Source organism: Chaetodon auriga, chromosome 13 (genome assembly GCF_051107435.1).
Source record: "Chaetodon auriga isolate fChaAug3 chromosome 13, fChaAug3.hap1, whole genome shotgun sequence".
NCBI lineage: Eukaryota > Metazoa > Chordata > Actinopteri > Chaetodontiformes > Chaetodontidae > Chaetodon > Chaetodon auriga.
The window spans coordinates 1,241,633-1,260,848 of record NC_135086.1 but is presented as its reverse complement, the minus strand read 5'-3'; the positions used below and the strand labels follow the sequence as shown (position 1 = coordinate 1,260,848).

The 19,216-nt window shown below is 45.6% G+C and overlaps 1 protein-coding gene and 1 pseudogene across 3 annotated transcripts in view; one reads left to right on the top strand and one right to left on the bottom strand.

Moving 5' to 3' along the window:
- The first annotated feature begins 2,199 nt into the window (after positions 1–2,199).
- On the top strand, positions 2,200–3,344 carry LOC143330787 (trace amine-associated receptor 13c-like; annotated as a pseudogene).
- Positions 3,345–12,149: 8,805 nt separating this feature from the next.
- The window catches only part of enox1 (ecto-NOX disulfide-thiol exchanger 1), a 92,628-nt gene continuing 85,561 nt past the window's right edge, over positions 12,150–19,216 (bottom strand). For all 3 annotated transcript variants that reach the window (XM_076746519.1, XM_076746522.1, XM_076746520.1), the window contains exons 14-16: positions 17,511–17,613; positions 14,614–14,699; positions 12,150–14,055 (exon numbers count right to left, since the gene is read on the bottom strand). In XM_076746519.1, the coding sequence (XP_076602634.1) occupies positions 13,924–14,055; positions 14,614–14,699; positions 17,511–17,613 (321 nt within the window). In that variant the 3' untranslated portion in view covers positions 12,150–13,923. The remainder of the gene's footprint in view (positions 14,056–14,613; positions 14,700–17,510; positions 17,614–19,216) is intronic.

Genomic DNA, 19,216 nt, shown 5'->3' with positions numbered 1-19,216 from the left:
GGTGATCCATACATGACAGCAGGCCGGGACGGCATTTCAAGATTGTGTGAGTGCTTGGTTTACGCTTCTGCGTCGCGGCGACGGCGTACCTACGGCGTACACCCTACGCCGTTACTGAGCATTCATAGTTCTGCGTCGAGGGAACGCGTTGCTCCGCAATTCACCTCCAAGCCGCTAGGGGGGTGTTGCTGTGTCTTTGTATGGTTTCGCGGGGCTCTTGCTGCCGCGAAGAGGAGTTGTAGAGGTGGTCGTACTTGCGTACCTCCTTGATAATTCTTTCTTCGGCTTGGTCCAGTTTTTCTTGTAGCTCTCACCACAGAAACTTTGAAAATGGCGGTGTTGTTGTGCTGCGACCATAGGGCTGCGACTGAACCGAAAATTACGTTCTGAACGGACCAATCACAGTCCTCGACGTTCACGTCAGGATTTTTTTGGAGGTGCGCGTCAGGCTACGGCGTAGGGTCCGCGTAGGGGTCTGCGTCGACGGCGTAGGTACGGCGTTGACGCGACGCAGAAGCGTAAACTACTAATAATAAAAGTGGCAGGTATCAAGTTCGATAACGGAGCAGTGTCGGCCATGTTGCTGATCTCATTGCACCAGTCAACTTCTAAACAGAGTCTAACTTTCCGCTATCCCTGGTGCTGATTTCCCGGTAGCTAGCTACTTGTCCGCTATTTCTCCCTCTCCCGCTCCCGCTATTTCTTTCTCTCATCCCTCTGTCGTTTGTGCTCTCTCTCTACCCGTTTATAAAAATTAACATGAAATTAATTATTTAATATCTCTCGTCGGCGAGAAAGAAAAAGAAAAGAGGGATCCGACAGCACTGAGTCAGTGACTCTGCCACAGCCATCGGTGAAGAGGGGTGAGGTTATGGCTTAAAAGCTGTAGCGGAGCCGGAGGGGGGGGCAGAGGGTGCGGCTGCCCCGGGCCCACGGTTATGAGGGGGCCCATCGCAAGGCTGATGCCGAAAAAACAAAAAGGGAAAGTCGGTCTCTTACTGCTGTATTTGTAAAGATATAAGTGTAAAAAAAAAAAAAAAAAACGGGGAGAAAACAGTCTGAATCAGAGCGTTTCTGAAGATTAAGAGGACATGCCACCTCTCTTGCACTCTCTCTCTCTCTCTCTCTCTCGTATGTTCTTAAGGATGATACCAACCTGTTATGTTCATATACAGCAATTTATATTACATTCAGTGGTCTCAAAATGCCCTAAAGAGATACATCAGGCTTGAAAACGTACACACACACCCAACCCCGAGGGTCAGAGACCCTCCCACCACAGTCTCCTAAAATCCTGTGGGAAACACTGTACAAAATATCTCCACAGCCACGGTCCACAAAAATGATTCCAAATGCTGAAACAAGCATGCCGGGTCAGCAGGTGCCAATAAAGTCTCCATTAATGGTACATCAAACACCAGACAAAGAGTATTCAGAGTAGTGAGTTTTTCCTTTGGCGCTAGTAAAAACACAAACAGCAGCAGCTGATTATTTATAGTAGTTCCTTTCTGGCACATGGCCCAGCAGTGCAAACCAATGTCAATCGACGTGATGACATCACCATTTTCCAAACCCTCCATTTTCCAAACAAACTTGGATGGAAACAAACTACAGTTCTGACAAATATTTAGTGACAGGAACACATCTGAGTGTGAACAAAGCCTGAACGCAGAAGAAAGGTGTGGTGAAGACACTTGATTTATCCTTTAATATGTGACCTGTCTGTATGTCTATCATGTTCACTGAGGTTTGTACTGTGTGCTGGCATGCTAACATTGGCTAATTAGCCCTAAACATAAAGCACAGCTGAGGCTGATGGGAATGTCATTAGTTATGCAGGTATTTGGTCATAAATCAAAGTAGTGAACAAAATGTTGACTTGATTATGGCGCTAGATGAAAAGTCACGAAAAGATCACGAAAGTATTTACAGTTCGTCCTGAGGGCAACATGAACAGTCTGGATTTGGTTCTAGATCAGAGTTTTCCTTTGAGCTGCCAATGGGAATAAAACACCCGCCAAAAGGTTTACATCTGTCCCTGCTTTACATACACAGCAATGAGTTTCAACAAAAAACACAGGAGGAGGTGGAAGGAAACCTGTGCTTACATCAAGAGAGAGAAGAGGAGAGAGCAAGTGATGAAGAGGAGGATGTCCTCCAGTCAGCTTAAAAGCGGGGGGACATCAGCAGAGACTGCTAATGGAGGCTGCGGACGGAGCAGAGCTCTGCTTTCCAGAACTCCTCAACACCTCCTGCCAGAAGCCGAAGCCTCGTCCGTTAGAAACTGCAATTGCGTATATTATGGTCATCATCAGTTTAGCCACTGTGGTTCTCAACCTACTCGTTATCATCTCAATCTCACACTTCAGGCACGGATGACCTGCTCAGTATATTCTCATGCAAATTGTCATTTTGATTGGCTGCAAATATTTTTACACATTAATGCTCAAGATGTGCCACAGGTAAGGCATGTCGTCTGGCATGACTGAACGGTATTATCTTTAATGATGCTCTTCTCTCCCCGCAGGAAGCTGCACACACCCACCAACCTCCTCCTCCTCTCTCTGGCAGTCTCAGACTTCCTCTTGGGGCTTGTGGTGCTGCCGTCTGAAATCTTTCGATCCACAAACTGCTCGTTTCTGGGTGACATTGCGTGTGTTCTGCTCAATTCTCTAGCCTTGTTCATTACCTTTGCCTCAATAGTAAACATGGTGCTCATATCACTCGACCGCTATGTGGCTATCTGTTACCCTTTGATATACACCAGCAGAATCACTATGAAAAGAGTTCAAGTCTGTGTTTGTCTGTCTTGGTTCTCTTCTTTTGTCTACAACAGTCTCCTGACCAAAGATGATCTGGTTCAACCAGGCAAGTTAAATTCCTGCTCTGGAATTTGTCTGCTGGTCATTGACAACACTCCAGGAATATTTGACTTTACCGTGACATTTATTGTTCCTGTTACTGCCATAATCTTTCTATATACGAGAGTGTTTCTGGTGGTGGTGTCTCTGGCTCTCGCCATGCACTCTCAGGCTGCAGTCGTCTCACTTTCAGTGACAGTAAAAACCAAGAAATCTGAGCTGAAAGCAGCCAAGGCTCTTGGAACTGTTGTAGCTGTGTTCCTAATGTGTTTCCTCCCATATCACTGTGCCAATCTTCTACAAGATGCCACCGACTCATCTCAAATCTCTTAGTTCATTTTGTGTATAAACCCCTGTCTGAACCCTATGATCTACACCTTTTTCTACAGCTAGTTTAGAAAAGCTATTAGAGTCATTGTCTCTCTTCAGATTCTGCAGCCTGGCTCCTGTGAGATGAATCTGAAGAGAGACACTCAAGAGTGACTGAAATGCAATCTGCTCTATGGACAAACACCTTCATTTGTGGATGTTCTTCAGTGAGCGAATTCACAAACAGATTCAGAAATAAATAAAAAGGTGAAAATGTGCCCCTCTTGTTTCAGTACATCTATTATTACATGTTTCAATGAGTCTTTTCTTCCTCTCTGTTTTATTCCTCTTTGTGGCTGCTTCCATTTGACCTGGGACAGATAAGCACCACGGTGACTTCACTTCTATGTAATTGTGAATTTATGCACACAATATTTTTTTGCAAAACTAATGCCATTGTTCTGATGCAATGTTTGAAACGAGAGGCCCTGGTTTGAGAATGTGACACAACCACAAAGAGCAAAATGACAAAAACATGTGGAAGAAACTGTTTTTCTTAAAACTCTGATTGTGATGCAAAAACTGTGATGCAACATGAATGAAATGAACTAAATATCTGAGTTATTCTAGTTTACGGCTCCATGTCCTGCCACACATCCTCATTACACCTGCCACACCTCACTGACATGAAGGCAGAAAATATCATTGTGTAGTTTGCACATATGGCCTCAAGGTGTCAGTGTAACCACTGAGTAAAACTACTGCCTTGGACCAAAAGAACAGAGCAGGCAGGAAAGGTAAAGATAGAGCAGTACAGTCGTGGAGGGGGTATTCAGATCCTTTACTTAAGTAAAAGTACTAACACCACACTGTGAAAACACTCAAGACACTTACAAGACAAAGTGTTTAAGACAGGGTGATTCGATGTGGAGGAACATGATGGCAACAGGAAGAGGAATTCAAAAGAAAGATGGCAGGAAATGAAAAGGAACAAGGATGAGTGAAGAAAGACAGGACTCGTGGCCAGATCTGACTTCTCAAACTCCAGTGAAGTTTCTCATCAAGTGGTGCCGACACATCCATAACTTGCAGCGTGCACAGACAGCCTCAAGGCGTCACTGTCACCACAGTGTAAAACTGCTGCCTCAGACCAGAGAACAGAACAGGAAGGCGTCGATGGAGGTCGTCCTGGTCTCCTTCACACTTTCCTCCACTCGCCAAAGGCAGCACTTCTTATTTCTGTTCTCTGCTGACGAGCAGGAACAAACCTGAGTGGAGCTGAGTGACTTTGAAAGGAGGCGCATGAAAATCAGAGAGAACTGATGACTTCACGTCACTGCAGCCTGTTCTGAACGTTTCCTGAATTAAATCCTTGTCTTTCTCACTCACTGAGGCTGGGAGTTTAAACAGTATCCTGCCTAAGACGTGATGCACGATGCGGCTGATGTGTAATTTTAAAGAGTAAACAGGACTGAGAGGAGATAACGTTCTAGTTCGTGTCATTTTCTGAACTTGTGTACACTGAAGGAAAGCCAGAAATGCTCACAACAGAAAAACAAGAGATGTTTTTTGGCTGTTCTTGCTAGTTTGAGTTCCCAGTTTGAGATTAAATCAAGAAAATAAATAAATTCTGCTTCTTTTTAAAAGAAGTAATTGAGAGGACGGACCAACACGTCGTCTCTGGCTCTGGACGTTCTGGACATGGACGAGCTCCAGGTTCAGAGTCTGCAGTGGACAGATGCTGTTTGTCAGGCAGCAGGTCGGCGAGTCATGTGACTCCACATCCAGGTGGACCGCTGCACTTCAAGCACTGACCGGGTGGAGGTTGCCAAGCAACCGTGTTGTTATGTTGAATTCATATGAAGATGTTCACGAACGTGACGTCACCACTGAACCGCTCACCATGACAGACCTCTGTTCATTAGTGAGGGACAGGGCAGAGGCAAAGCATCATGGGGAATTATAAAAAGAGTTACTGTGCTATTAGTGTAGTATTAAAATACTTAATAGAGTACACCTCTGTAGTATTAATGCATTAAGTCGACCTACAGTCGTGTTCATCAGCTATTCATATCTAATCTTTATATTGACTATTGTTGTATGAGCACCTTTAGAAAAAGACCACTGTCCTTCAATCTGACTCTAAGAATCAGAGCCATCAGAGTGAAATGACCAACCATCATCCTGTTAACGGTCCACTGGATGAGGAACCATCACATTTAATGCTTGTACGCATAAAAACCATCACTGCTGGGTCTCTGGAGCTTTTCAGGCCTTTTCATCCCACTACAAACTGCAGACCAAACTTCCTGACCTGCCCGACATCCAACCAGTGGTCCCACAGTCAAATCATTCAATTTATGACATGGACACCCTCCCCCAAACTTCATGTCAAGTGATCTGGCATAAACTCGGCCCGGTTCTAAAATTAGTCGAGGGCGCCTAATTCAGGGTTAAAACTGGGCTTTGTCCCCACAGTGTCTGCCTGGTTTTCCCCTTCACTGTCAGCAGAAGGACGTTTCTTGATGAATGTGTCTTACAGACTTTTTTTCATAGCAGACATTTTGTTACTGCTAGTGTCCCTGCCATGACAGTCAGCCTGCAAAATGGAACGCACTTTTTAATGTTATCAAATGCACCTGTGCTTTTCCTGTTATGACGAGTCCAAATGTCTGCTTGGAAAAAGGTCTATTCTTCACCATCAGCAGAGGACTTTTCCATTCCTAAGTTGGCTCCTTAGTGTATTCTTAAAAGTACTTCTTACTGTGTTCAGACAGCATGAAGTGAAGCACATACAAAGTCAGTGGAAAGACGCAGCTGAAGGCGGATTGGCCAGGCTGATGCAAAGACGGAGGATAGACCAGGAGCTTCAGTCATTGGCTGAGCTGAAGACACTGTTAGCTCGCTCACAGCTAACGTACCAACAGTCGCACACAGACTGCTAACAGTCAAACTCATATGAATGTGATATTCTGCTTTGCTTTCTGTTTGTGTGGAGGAATTTAGATGTACTTAAACTTTACTGCAGTATTTCCATGCCACTTTACACTTCTACTCCAGTGCAAATACTGTACTTGTACTTTATTTCATAACATCAGCTGCTCGTTACTTTGCAGATGTGCATTAATAATATAAAATATAATCAACAAACAAATGATGATGTCTTATTATTAATACAGCTTAAGATAAGGTTTTATTGATCCCAGCTACTCTGCTGTATATAAATTAAAATAGCTCCATCTTTACAAATAAATGCGCCTGATTATAATTCAGTAATATGTATTGTTCTGAAATGGCCAATTCTGAATAATAAATACTGTGACTTCTACTTTTTGATGCTAATACTTTTATACATTTACTTATATCAATAGTTCTATAATAATAATAATAATAATAATAACAATAAACTGTATTTGGACAGTGCCTTTTATAAAGGAGTTGCAGCTCAAAGGAAAGGAATCACATGCACCAAGTGGGAGCTGTACATTACAAAAAAATTGCTTTAATTATTATGATTTAATTATTAGTGATACTGTAGCATTGCTACTTTTACTTAATTGATCTGAGTACTTCCTCCACCACTGCTGATCAATACGGGCTCAGACATTCTTCTCAGGAGTTGGTGGAGACCAAACCAGAACTTAAAGCAGAGTGAATATTAGACTAAGTACCCGTAATACTCTTGTACAATACCAGGAACAGTAGAGGAGTACTTGCTTCACTTAAAGTCCCAGCATCTCCATCACTCACTGCGACGTGTTTTGGACGCACCATTAGATGCTGTCATTTACAGTTAAACACAGCCGTCAACCAGCAGCAGCATCACAATAGCCTACGTAGGGTTTCACAGTAATGGCTGCCAGGTGCAATGACAAGCTGGCGTCAGTGATGAGATGTGACAGTGGCGGGGGACATGAAGGAGCGTCTCGACACTGCAGTCGACAAAGAGAACACAAAGAGCCGTGGCTAATTACAGCCGCTGTCAACAGGCTTCATTAGAGACGCGGCACAGCTAATGACGGCTGCTCCCTCTGCCTCCTCACATGCTGCTGCCTCAGACTACACTTATTTATAGACCAGCAACAGCACGCACGCACACATACATACATACATACATACATACATACACATACACACATACACACATACACACACACACACATACATACATACATACATACATACATACATACACACACACACACACACACACACACACATACATACATACATACACACACACACACATATACACATACATACATACACATATACACACACACACACACACACACACACACACACACACACACACCAGGATGCAGACCAAATTATTATTTTTTTTTTTTTTTGGCCAGGAGGCAAGTTGGCTGTTTTCATTCTTCTTTGAAAATGGGATGGTTTTAAAATGATGCACTGAAACATCTCACATGACAAAACATCGTGCTTAGAGTCGCCATTTTAGTTTGAGTCCATCGTGTTAATCTCACTGGTCAACACTGTATGAAATGTACTGTGTTTATAGACGGTGACACATCTTTAATGTTCTTGGAAACTTCAGAGACTCAGATTTTAAAAGATTTCTACACAAGAGTCAGAACTTTCAGTTATATCTGCACTGTTAATTTCGATGCCTGATTTTGATTTTTAATCTTTAGATGAAAATCTATAATAGTACAGTCACATTAGTCATCTGATTTTTGTCAGCAGAAACTAGTGAAAGTTCAGAGTAGTTTTAGTTAGTTAAAGGTTTAGTCTTATTTTGTCGTGCATTTTTAATATCTAGTGTCCATGAAAGCAGAACCAGACAAAAGCCAGCGAAGACCACAAGAGGAAACCAATGTGCCCGAAGAACAGCAGAGGGAAGGAGATATTAATGGCGCCAGAACGCTGCCGTTCCTGCTCAGCTAGCATTAGCATTAGCATTAGCACAGCCACCTGTTCGCTCCGCTGCCGGTCCACTAAAATACTGTTCATCTTTTCACGTTATCCTAAGACTCAATGAAGTGATTTCTATCAGCATATTTCCAAAGCTTACAGATGAATCGGTGCTCATTGTCTGTATTCATCCTAAGAAATGAGACAACGATGCGAGTATCTGGAACTTTAGTTAGCTTACCTACCTTCACGAGATAGCAGTCGGCAGGCCTGTTAGCATGTTAGCACGTTAGCAGTTCCATTCTCAAACAGCGCCGGTTGTCTCCAGGTTCAGTGTATGTTGCCGGTGGTTTGGTTCCAGAAAATAAAAGTTGTCTGTGTGAGCGGCTGCAGCAGCGTCCAGCTACCGTCAGAGTTTCAGACTCTTCCCTCGTTTTTTAAAGAATCCGTTGCGCGCGCAGATGACACAGGGTGCGTTTGAGACCTCAGGACATCACAGTGACGTCTGTCACCTCCGGACCCTGTCATTGTGTCTCAATGAAAAACAGTCCAAAGTGTTTAGGACAGGGTAAAGGAAAGAAGAAAGAGGAAATAGAACCCCATTCACTGTGAACACATCATGATATTTTGGCTGTGGCGCAGGTTGTCGGTGGTTCGATTCCTGGCCTCGGCTGTGCACATGCCGAAGTATCCTTGGACAAGATACCGAACCCCAAAACTGCCCCCAATGCTGCACCATCGGTGTGTGAATTCATATGTACGTCACTTTGGATGAAAGCGTCTGCAAATGACTAATTGTAATATCTTATGCACTTCTTCAAATTGTCCCCTATCGCTTAGATTTTGCAGGAAAAACTTCAATTATCTGACTCTAGAACACAATATTCTATCAGTGTGTTCATCCTGCAGAGGACGGGGAGCTGGAAGTAATTACTGCCGAGAGGAATCATCATCCAGGGCTGACGGCTACATCCTCCTCTGTAATTTCTGTTTGTATTTGATGTTTCTTTCAGACACAAGAACAATAGAAGCAGAGAGAGAGAGAGAGAGAGAGAGAGAGAGAGAGAGAGAGAGAGAGAGAGAGAGAGGGAGGACGGGGAGATAAATGGAAGAGGAGGGACTGTGAGAAAGAGATAGAGCACAGAGACACTGAGGAGGAAAAGCAATAGAGGATGTGAGGAAGAGCGAGTGGTTCAGGAAACAGATTAAAATAAAACAGAATTGGGTTTCCTAATCCTGCTCTTGGTGCGTTCTGATTGTTTTTGTTTCGTGGCCTTATCACGCTCTGATGTGTTGTACAAGGCGCCGACTTTCGTCTCGAGAACACTGTTGGAACAGAGATTTAAAAGTCTGCGAACTGGCCACTGTTCCTTCTCCAGTTCGGGCGTCCTTCATAATAAAACGAGTGCAGGTGGATTTCACCGTCGGACACCTGCTGCACACGTCTCAGCTGGGACATCTGCATCAACATGAGCAGCTTCCTGACATTTAAACACACCACAGCCAGAGACCACATGCATTCCCCTCTCTGAACCTCTTACCTATTCTGTGAGGCTCTCTATGTTCTGTGTCTGTGTTGCATGGAGGGGCTAGAACTCACATTTCACTGTGCATCCCACTCACCAGATCACCACCCATTCAAAGGTGGCGTCAGCTGATGTTATGAAGTCATCATCATCTTTGGGAATCACTTGAAGTCGAGTAGGACGGTCCTCCTGGGTGATCCTCGCTGTGGGTCTTCAGGTCCCTGAAGGTCACTTCTAGGAGCACAAACCTTTTCAGGGTGTAGTCGTGGGCACGAGGCACTGCTGCTTGACTCTGGCAGCCTGTCAAAGGTCGTTTTTTTGGAAAGCGGTTCCTTCATGTAAACTGATTGTCCATGTGGTTGTGTTTTGGGAAAGGTCTTCTCAGTTAGAGCTCTTTATATGGACATTTATGAGATTGATCTTTTGTCTGTCACGTGGCTCAGAAAATTCCATCAATCAGATGACAAAGTCTGGAGGGAGAACACTTCCAGGATGGTTTGAATTCGTTTCTGTCTGAAGAGGGTTCCAGTGATGACAATCTAGTGTTCTGCACATTTGGTCAGGAGGAGAACCCTGCTGGGGCTGATGTTTCCTTCACCCTCTTTCCAAATCGTGCCGAATGAGAGAAACTAAAGGTGCCACCAGCTCTTTCTACCATCTCACATACTTCCTGTGCAGAACAGCGCGATGCTGCCGGAGAAACCAACATCCAAACAGAAGCACCCAGTGTGAGCTGGTGAGCGTGGGGAGTGAAGCCGCTGCCAGCTGTTGTGTACAAATTGTGACATGAACACTGGGGGGCCCAAAGAGAGAGAAACAGCCTGCTGTTGACACAGTAAACCTAACAGAGACATAAATACTGCAGCGAGCCTTTCTCTGCTTCTGCCCCGTCCGCTGTGGTTTTAGCGTGTTCCCTGTTCAGGAGGTGCAGCGCTGCCCCAGATTGTGGAATTGGCTTCCCTCCTCTGTCGGCCCCGAGGAAACAGAAGCAGCCGTGTGAAATCTTCCAGCCCGCTGCTTCAACTTGTGGACAAACAGCAGCACTGTGCAGTTAACGCTCGGACAAAATGTCCCCGACTGTGATTTAATAATGAAACTAATGAGACGCATTCTCATTACTCATTACTGCTGACAGCAGCCCACGAAACAACACTATAAAATCAATACGTTCATCAACAAAGTGTTTGGAACTGATGCTGCTAATCAACGTCTAAAGGTTAAATAGAAGAAATGAAGAAACTCACTGTGTTAATGTTTTAAATTGATATTCCAGCCTCTTAAAAATGATGGCAGGAGTAATTACAAAGACAGCGTCTCATAATCAGATGACGACAGTTCAAATGGACAAAATCATTATCATGAATTTGGAAAGACACACATGCAGGCAGGTCAGTGTCGGACTCAGACACGTGGAGCGTTGTTTAAGTTATTACACTGGGTTACTTAATACTGACAGATTATGATAAATGTCTGAAAACACGTCTAATATTATAATCATTATTTTAATTGTGGTGACAAACTGCTGCAATTTAGTGGTGAATGTTGAGAACTGGAACATTTGAGCATTTCACAGATATCTGTTGGGAACTGGGCCACCCAGCTGGAGACGGGGTCAATCCCAGAACCCATCGGCGACAGGTCAGCGACAGTTGAACCTCTGGGGCAGCGGTCAGGGTTTTGGGGTTCATGGTGGAGCCAGCAGATGTCTGGATAATGGATATCGATGCTCAGACTTCTTCTGTTTGTCTTCATATGCAGAAATCTGTTTCTAGAGCTGAATCCTGGACAAGCTGGGATGTCTGCTCTCTGTCCTGCAGCTGTGACACTCAACGTGTGTCTCTGTACTTCATGATAAGCACATCATTGGATCAAGGTGAACAAACACCGTGGCCTCAGTTTGTCTGAAAGAACCTGCTGACATCTTTCCATTAGCTTTGGACACAATCACACACGCTGTAAAATGTGCTTTGCATTCAGCCTCAACACATTATGAGGAGCTACAGGGTGGGAGGGGCTGCCGGCCTGCAGCAGCACACGAATGAAACACACCCAATCCTCTGCGACTGAAACAAATCAGGAAGCAGTGAGAGAAAAATGGATTCAGCCTGTAGGTTTATCAGACTGTCTGACAGCGTGAAGCTCTGGCCTAGATTTTCATTTAGATATCACTCTCTCACACACACACACACACACACACACACACACACACACACACACACACACACATTAGGCCATTATCAAGATGTGTGTTACGCCTGTGTTACATCAGCCTTTTACATCATCCTGTGAGCTGGATTCACCAGAGCTGAGGTGGAGGAGCTGATGTTTGACTGACGTCCAGAGGTGGACACAGCAGACACACACTGAAGTGAAAGTCTGTACAACAAGGAGCTGCAGTAATCAGACGAAGAACTACCAAAGGAGAAAACGAGACAGCAGCAGCGCACCGACGTCTTCTTCTTCTGCGACTGAGAGCATTTCACCGCAGACGCTCGTCCTCAGGGTGAGAGTGAGAAAAGCTCCATCAAAACCCCAACAAGGACAATTTAGTCAAAACGTTCACAAAGCAAACAGATTCAATGTAACAACTTTATTTAAATAGGAAAAACAAACAACGAGTCTCTTAACTTTAAGGAAGTGCCACACAAGAGCACTTGGTTGACCTGGAGACGGACATGAACAGCTCTGTGCTCTCTGGAGACACGACAAATGAGAAAACATCAAAACAGGACACATCTGTGGCTCCTCCTCCTCCTCCTCTTCATCCCTCCATTCCCATCTTCTTCATCCTCACTCTGCAGTCCGTCCAGAGGGACAAAGGTCTGTCAGACCAACCTGTGATTAACTCTGATACTTAAGAAGAAACTCTGAAAGCAGGACAGTCCTTCGTCTTCTTTAGAGACAGAATGAGACGCAGCCAGTTTCACTGAACACTCTTCACACAGAATAAGGAAATAAATTAAGCAGAATGTTTGGACTGATTCCTCATATCACATCATCATCATCATCATCATCATCATCATCATCATCATCAGCGTCCCTTGATCCTCCAGGTTAGGTCCATGTCTTCACGCCTGTCGGTCCCTCGAGGTCAAACCCGCCGTCTCCCTCCACACAAATGAAAATGGTCTCATGTTTGTTGCGTTTACACACCAACTCCAAAACTGTCACCTGTCATGACCAGACGCTCCACCGTCCTGCTCTTTCTACAGACAGTGAACTCAGCACAGACACTCGCCTGGCTTCGTCTGTGTGAGGGATGGCGGACTCCGCCACTAAGAACAGTGACTACTTAATGGAGAGATAACTACAGAACAGAAATACACTGAACAACACCAGGAAGAGCATCTCAAACAGAGTCTGACTGGTCCAGATCTTGAGGATTTTAACTTTAAATGCCACCAAAGTTCCCCGCCTGCATCCTGAATCCTGAACCCTGCAGAGCTGGACATCAGAGCATCAGACTCTGGTTCCCTGAGGCGATTGGACTCCTGAATGGTAAATCTGGGGCACGTTCAACTACGTTCGGGTCGTCCTGTCTGCTTCTATTCATCATTAATTACATTACATTTAGCTGATGTCACCTCCTGCCCTCCATGGAACCTGGTTTCCAGCTTTTGTCTTTCTGGTACTTTGTTTGAGTGACGTGTCTGTGGCGGCCTGTTGTTCGTCTGGCGCTGCTGTGTCGCCTCTCCTCTGACGGCAGCTCTAACTCTCTGAATGACTCAGCTGAACGTTTCTGTTTGATGACAGAGTTAAAAACGATCAGAGTTGGTGTGCAAACTCCTTCAGTTTGGTTTGTTTCACTTCTAAACGTCACCGGCAGGGAGGACGTGATCCCTCCGCGGTCCCATCACGCCTCCAGGCTACACATCCAGCTTCAGGCCAAACTGGGAAACGAGCGCTCCCACTTCCCTGATAAATTAAACAGGTTGGTGTGAAATGTTTCCGTGTGAAGGATCCACTTCGGCGTCACTGTCACTTCCTCTTCCTGCCGACTCGGCTGCTGCTGGAGAAGATCCAGCTCAAAGCACAGAAACTCGGGTTTGGCCCCCCCTCAGTGTCACCGTGGGTCCTGGAGCACTGTGCCGAATATCTGCAGGTAAAGTTCAGGTGAATCCGAGCAGTCCGTCTCAGGTGTTTCACCTCCGGTGTTTTGGGATTTCCTCCTCTCTGAAGTCTGAACATCGTCTCTTTCAGTTTCCAGTGTCAGTCTGACTGAACGCCAGCGTCCGACACACTGCTGTATATCCCAGAACGCGCACACACACACACACACACAAACACACACACACCGTTAAAGGTCTGTGGAGTGTGTGTTCTCAGTGTGTGTGTGCGTTCTCTCTGCGTCATGCTGAACCGAGGCTGTCAAAACCGCAGAACTTCCACCGCTTCTCCAGAGTCGCACCAACGCCGCTCAGCTCCTGCCTGAACATGGAGGGAAGACGGACCATCAGACGCTCCAGCTCCCCCGCCGACACCTGAGAGACAGACAGACAGAGACAGATGGACAGACAGCAGAGGGAGAGGAACCAAAATCAGACAGTAATCTAGAAAACGAGACGTTAACGTAAGAACCGCAACTTCAGAAAACAGCTGCAAACAGAGAAATCAGAAGCAAAGAGACCAGCGGGACAGACGCCATCACAAGCCGTCTCCAGGAGACACAAACATGCAAATGTTGCTGAAAAAAGAGCTAAACAGTGTTTTTGTGTCCTCGTCGACGGCGTCTTCATCACGTTCTAGTGTCCTCTGGAGCTTCTGTTCTTGTCTCTGCTGCCTGCACAGTTTCTGTATTTCTGGGTTAGGGTTATTTCTGTATTTGGCTGTTTTTTCTCCCTTTGTTCCCACTGTTGAGAGCTAACTACACTGAACAAAAATATAAAAGGTTTATGTATTTTTGTTCAGTGTAGTTTATGCTAACATGCTAAACTAAGACGGTGAACATACCGAGCATCACTATTATTCTAAAATTAAACTCAAAAATGAACTATTTGAAGTGTTTTTAACTGAAATACTGTGCCGTGGCCCCTCTTTACCTTCGAGTCCAGTCTCTGGATGTACGACCACAGATACTCAAGGTTGGCCCCAAACGGGTGGACGTGGAGGAAGGTGGAGATGATGCCTGCAGAGACGAAGGCACACAGACTCACAGCATGACGTTCAGTTCAAACAGCACAAACACGACGTGACAGCAGAGATCAAAGAGGTGAAAACGTTTACACCATCCACACAGCTAACAATGAATGCTAACATTAATACTCGCGTGTGTTCATTCCTGGATTAAAACAGCCAAGATGAACGCTGAGCAGCACAACGCTTCTCAAACGACTCTCAAAAGGATTAGTGGTATTCTTCTGCGTCTGACTGTATTTACTGCTCGTGCAGGTGCTGCTGACACAATCAACAAGCTATTAACAGAAGAGATTTAGTGTTTCCCTCAGTGTTCATGAGTGCTTTAAGGACACAGGCTTGTCGAACAGAGAGGAGACAGCTGACGGCGAGGCAGGACCCACTGCGGTGGATGTTCGACATAAAGGTTCGGCCGAGCTGCATCCTCCTGAAGTGATGCACAGTAAACAACCGGCAGAGCGACTCCATGAAAAACGCTGGCTGGAGCAGAAACCGCTCCTGAGCTGATTACTTCTGAGAGGTCCTGCAAAGGTAGGCAGTCATGCAGAGGGAGCGGGGGGTGGTGTGTGTGTGTGTGTGTGGTCGGGGGGGGCAGGGAATAGAGTGGCGTCCCCTGGAGGACCTGGCACAGCCAATATTTATTTCCTTGATTTATGTGGCGAAACGCTGGCAATTACAGACAGGCCTAATTCAATTCCTTCCACCAGGCCTGCTCACATGGAACAGTGCCACCAGATGAGGACTGTAGGCTGTGTGTGTGTGTGTGTGTGTGTGTGTGTGTGTGTGTGAGTTTAATTTCTAACCAAGAAGCTCTACTGAGGGGAAAAAAACAAAACGGTGAAGTGTTCAGGCTGAGGCTGCAGTCTGCTGCTCGGGGTCAGACGCTGGACGAACGTCGTGGAAAAGGCCACGCCTGCTCGCAGTCCAGCTCACAGCAAGCCGGCCGCTGGTGTGAACCCGCCATTGGCCGACTACCTCTGGCTGCATTCTCCTCTTATCTTTGAGTGTTCAAAGTCGCATTACGACGTGAAACAACAACAGCAGCCGTCGAGTAAACAGCCAACACGTTGAGAATGTTTTGACAAAGATCTGGATTGTGCCTGCTTGGGTCTCATCTTAACACCAGGACACCGCTGCTGCAACCTGGAACCAAAAAACCACCACTGCCTGTCACATTTCTTCAGCCCTGAGGCGTGTCAGCAGGTGTTACTGTCAGCCCCGACGGCCTTCACCAATAATGCAGGGTGGCCTGTATGTAACCCAAGAGGTAAGAGCCAGGGCAGCACAGGCAGCCGCCGGCAGCTGCTGCTTATTGTTGTGAGCGCATGTCAAATCAACCTGAAACTATAAAAGGTAGGGGGACATTTCCCCCATCCCCAGAGGAAACTACACCCCTGCATGCATCCACTCACATCAGCATGATCCTCATCTGTGCGCAGACACTGTGTGCCATAAACTCATGTGTCTGTAAGCCTCCTCGGACTGTGGGTGAAAACAGGCCACATGAGCCTTTTAAAATGTTTTCTGCACAATGAGAACCTGCAGCAGCAGCAGCAGCAGCTCTGAAGGCTGCAGATTACAGGCAGGAAGACGGAGAGCCGGGCCTCCTCTCTCCTTCATAGCTGGATTTTCTGGGCTCCGCTAAAGGAGATAAATGTGCTGCTCTGGACAAAGCAGCAGCTTCAGAACAAATAATACAGATCAGTCGATGCTTTTCTCAGCGCTGCTGCATGTGCTGCACAACACGAGGATTTACACGACAGACAGAAACAAAAGCAGCTGAAATGAATTCAGCTGCTGCTGCGTGGGCTCCTCACAGAGTGACGGCTGTTTGTGAGCTGAGAGGACGACAGAAAGACAAGAAAGAGACGCATCAGAGAGAGACGGAGACAGAGGAAGGCAGAGAGGGTTTCAGGCAGTTTGTGTGTCAGTGTCCTCTGCGGAAGGAGGTTTTATTCTGCTTCACTGCTTCTGGTTGAAAGGCCTCTGAACCCCCCGACACCACGCAGTGTGTGCTGGTGTGTGTGAACATGGCGGCGGTGGTGTGCTCGCTGAGATGAGTTAAGTGTCAAGTTCTGCACTTCATTTATGTTCAGGACCGTTCACTCATCTTTAATGTTATGCTAGCAAACACTCACAGAGCCCCACTGTGCTCTGAAGTGACTCCACGGGGAACGCAAAGCAATCAATCCGCTGATGTCTCTACATGAAGCATGAATAGCACCGCCTGCACAGGCGCTCTGCAAATTAAATTTGGTGTAATAGCCGTCAGTAAGTTCCAGTCAAAGATTTCATAATCCTTGTATGTGCATAATCCATCTGGAGCTGTGTGCTGGAGGAGCTGCAGAGGCTGAAGACAAAGAGGCCCGAGCCAGGCTCAGCGAGCTCCCACATTCACATCGTTCCCAAACAGCAGCACAGCGATCAGACACGAGGACGTCCAACACACTCTGTGGGCAGAACAACAGTCCTCAATCAGAACACATGCTAACCGTCGCTACGAGTCAATGAAGGCGGTAACACATGACAAGGTGTTCACGAGGCGTGATGGTGCGCGCCAGACAGCAAACTCCTCTGAACGGGTCAGTTTGGTGCTTCAGCCCTCTGACGGCTGGACACTCCAGCGATGTGATGGAGAGTCAATGTTTGGAACTGTGAACATGTGAAAGATGAAAACTGGTGTTTCTGTAGGAGACTGGATGGAGCTCCTGGACTGTGTTTTACTGGACTGTCCTCCTCCTCCTCCTCCTCCTCCTCCTCCTCCTCCTCCTCCTCCTCCTCCTCCGCAGGAGTTCATATTTACCCAGAAGCAGGGCCTCCTTTTCCGATGCAACACCTCCTCTCATGATGACCTCGTTCCTCCTCTCTCTGCTGTGGTACAGTGAAGGTACACACCCATTGATCCCCTGTGAACACACACACACACACACACACACACACACACACACTTAATTATAAGCAGCTCTACACACTCAAGTACTGTACTTAAATACAGTTTTGAGGTTTAAAAATCAAATTCAAATTTTACATAAAAAAACCTGATATGAAACATACACATAGAGATAAAGTCAGTTCTAGTCGTAGCTCCTCGTCATGTTTCAGATGTTTAGGATTTTTTAATGGTTTTAAAACATTCAGTCAGAGAAGATTTTGATAAATTCTCATCTGACGACCCCTCACATTGATCTGCTGACCCTTTGGAGGGGCCCGACCCTTACGTTGGGCCACACTGGCCTAAACTAACAGTATATGAAGTATTTAAAGTAGCTCCACCTGCAGCAGCTCCAACAGTAACACGCTGCTCTGACACTGAAGCTTCAGTCTGAACAAAGTGATGAGCTGAGATCAGACACAGGAGACGTTTTACTGCACACACAGTACTTTTACTGCATCAAGCTGACTATACTATTGTACTTATACTGCTGATATTTTAAGTATATTTAGCTGATAATACTTCTAACCTCTACTTTCAATGCAGTATTTTTACACTGTTGTATCGATACTTTTACTAAAGTAAGTGATCTGACCTGGTTCACAGAAACACACAGTACATCCTGTACACACAGTAGTACTGTGAGGGAGAAACAAGTACAGTGGTATGAAAAAGTATCTGAACCTTTTGGAATTTCTCACATTTCTGCATAAAATCACCATCAAATGTGATCTGATCTTTGTCAAAATCACACAGATGAAAAAACAGTGTCTGCTTTAACTAAAACCACCCAAACATTTATAGGTTTTCATATTTTAATGAGGATAGCATGCAAACAATGACAGAAGGGGGAGGAATAAGTAACTGAACCATCACATTTAATATTTTGTGGCACCCCCTTTGGCAGCAATAACTTCAACCAGACACTTCCTGTAGCTGCAGATCAGTCTGGCACATCGATCAGGACTAATCTTGGCCCATTCTTCTTTACAAAACTGCTGTAGTTCAGTCAGATTCCTGGGATGTCTGGCATGAATCGCTGTCTTGAGGTCATGCCACAGCATCTCAATGGGGTTCAAGTCTGGACTTTGACTTGGCCACTCCAGAACGTGTATTTTGTTCTTCTGAAACCATTCTGAAGTTTATTTACTTCTGTGTTATGGATCATTGTCTTGTTGCAGCATCCATCCTCTTTTTAGCTTCAACTGTCTGACAGACGGCCTCAGGTTTTCCTGCAAAACATCCTGATAAACTTTTGAATTCATTTTTCCATTAATGATTGCAAGTTGTCCAGGCCCTGAGGCAGCAAAACAGCCCCAAACCATGATGCACCCTCCACCATGCTTCACGGTGGGGATGAGGTGTTGATGTTGGTGAGCTGTTCCATTTTTCCTCCACACATGACGTTGTGTGTTCCTCCCAAACAATTCAACTTTGGTTTCATCAGTCCACAAAATATTTTGCCAAAACTTCTGTGGAGTGTCCAAGTGCCTTTTTGCGAACATCAAACGAGCAACAATGTTTTTTTTAGACAGCAGTGGCTTCCTCCGTGGAGTCCTCCCATGAACACCATTCTT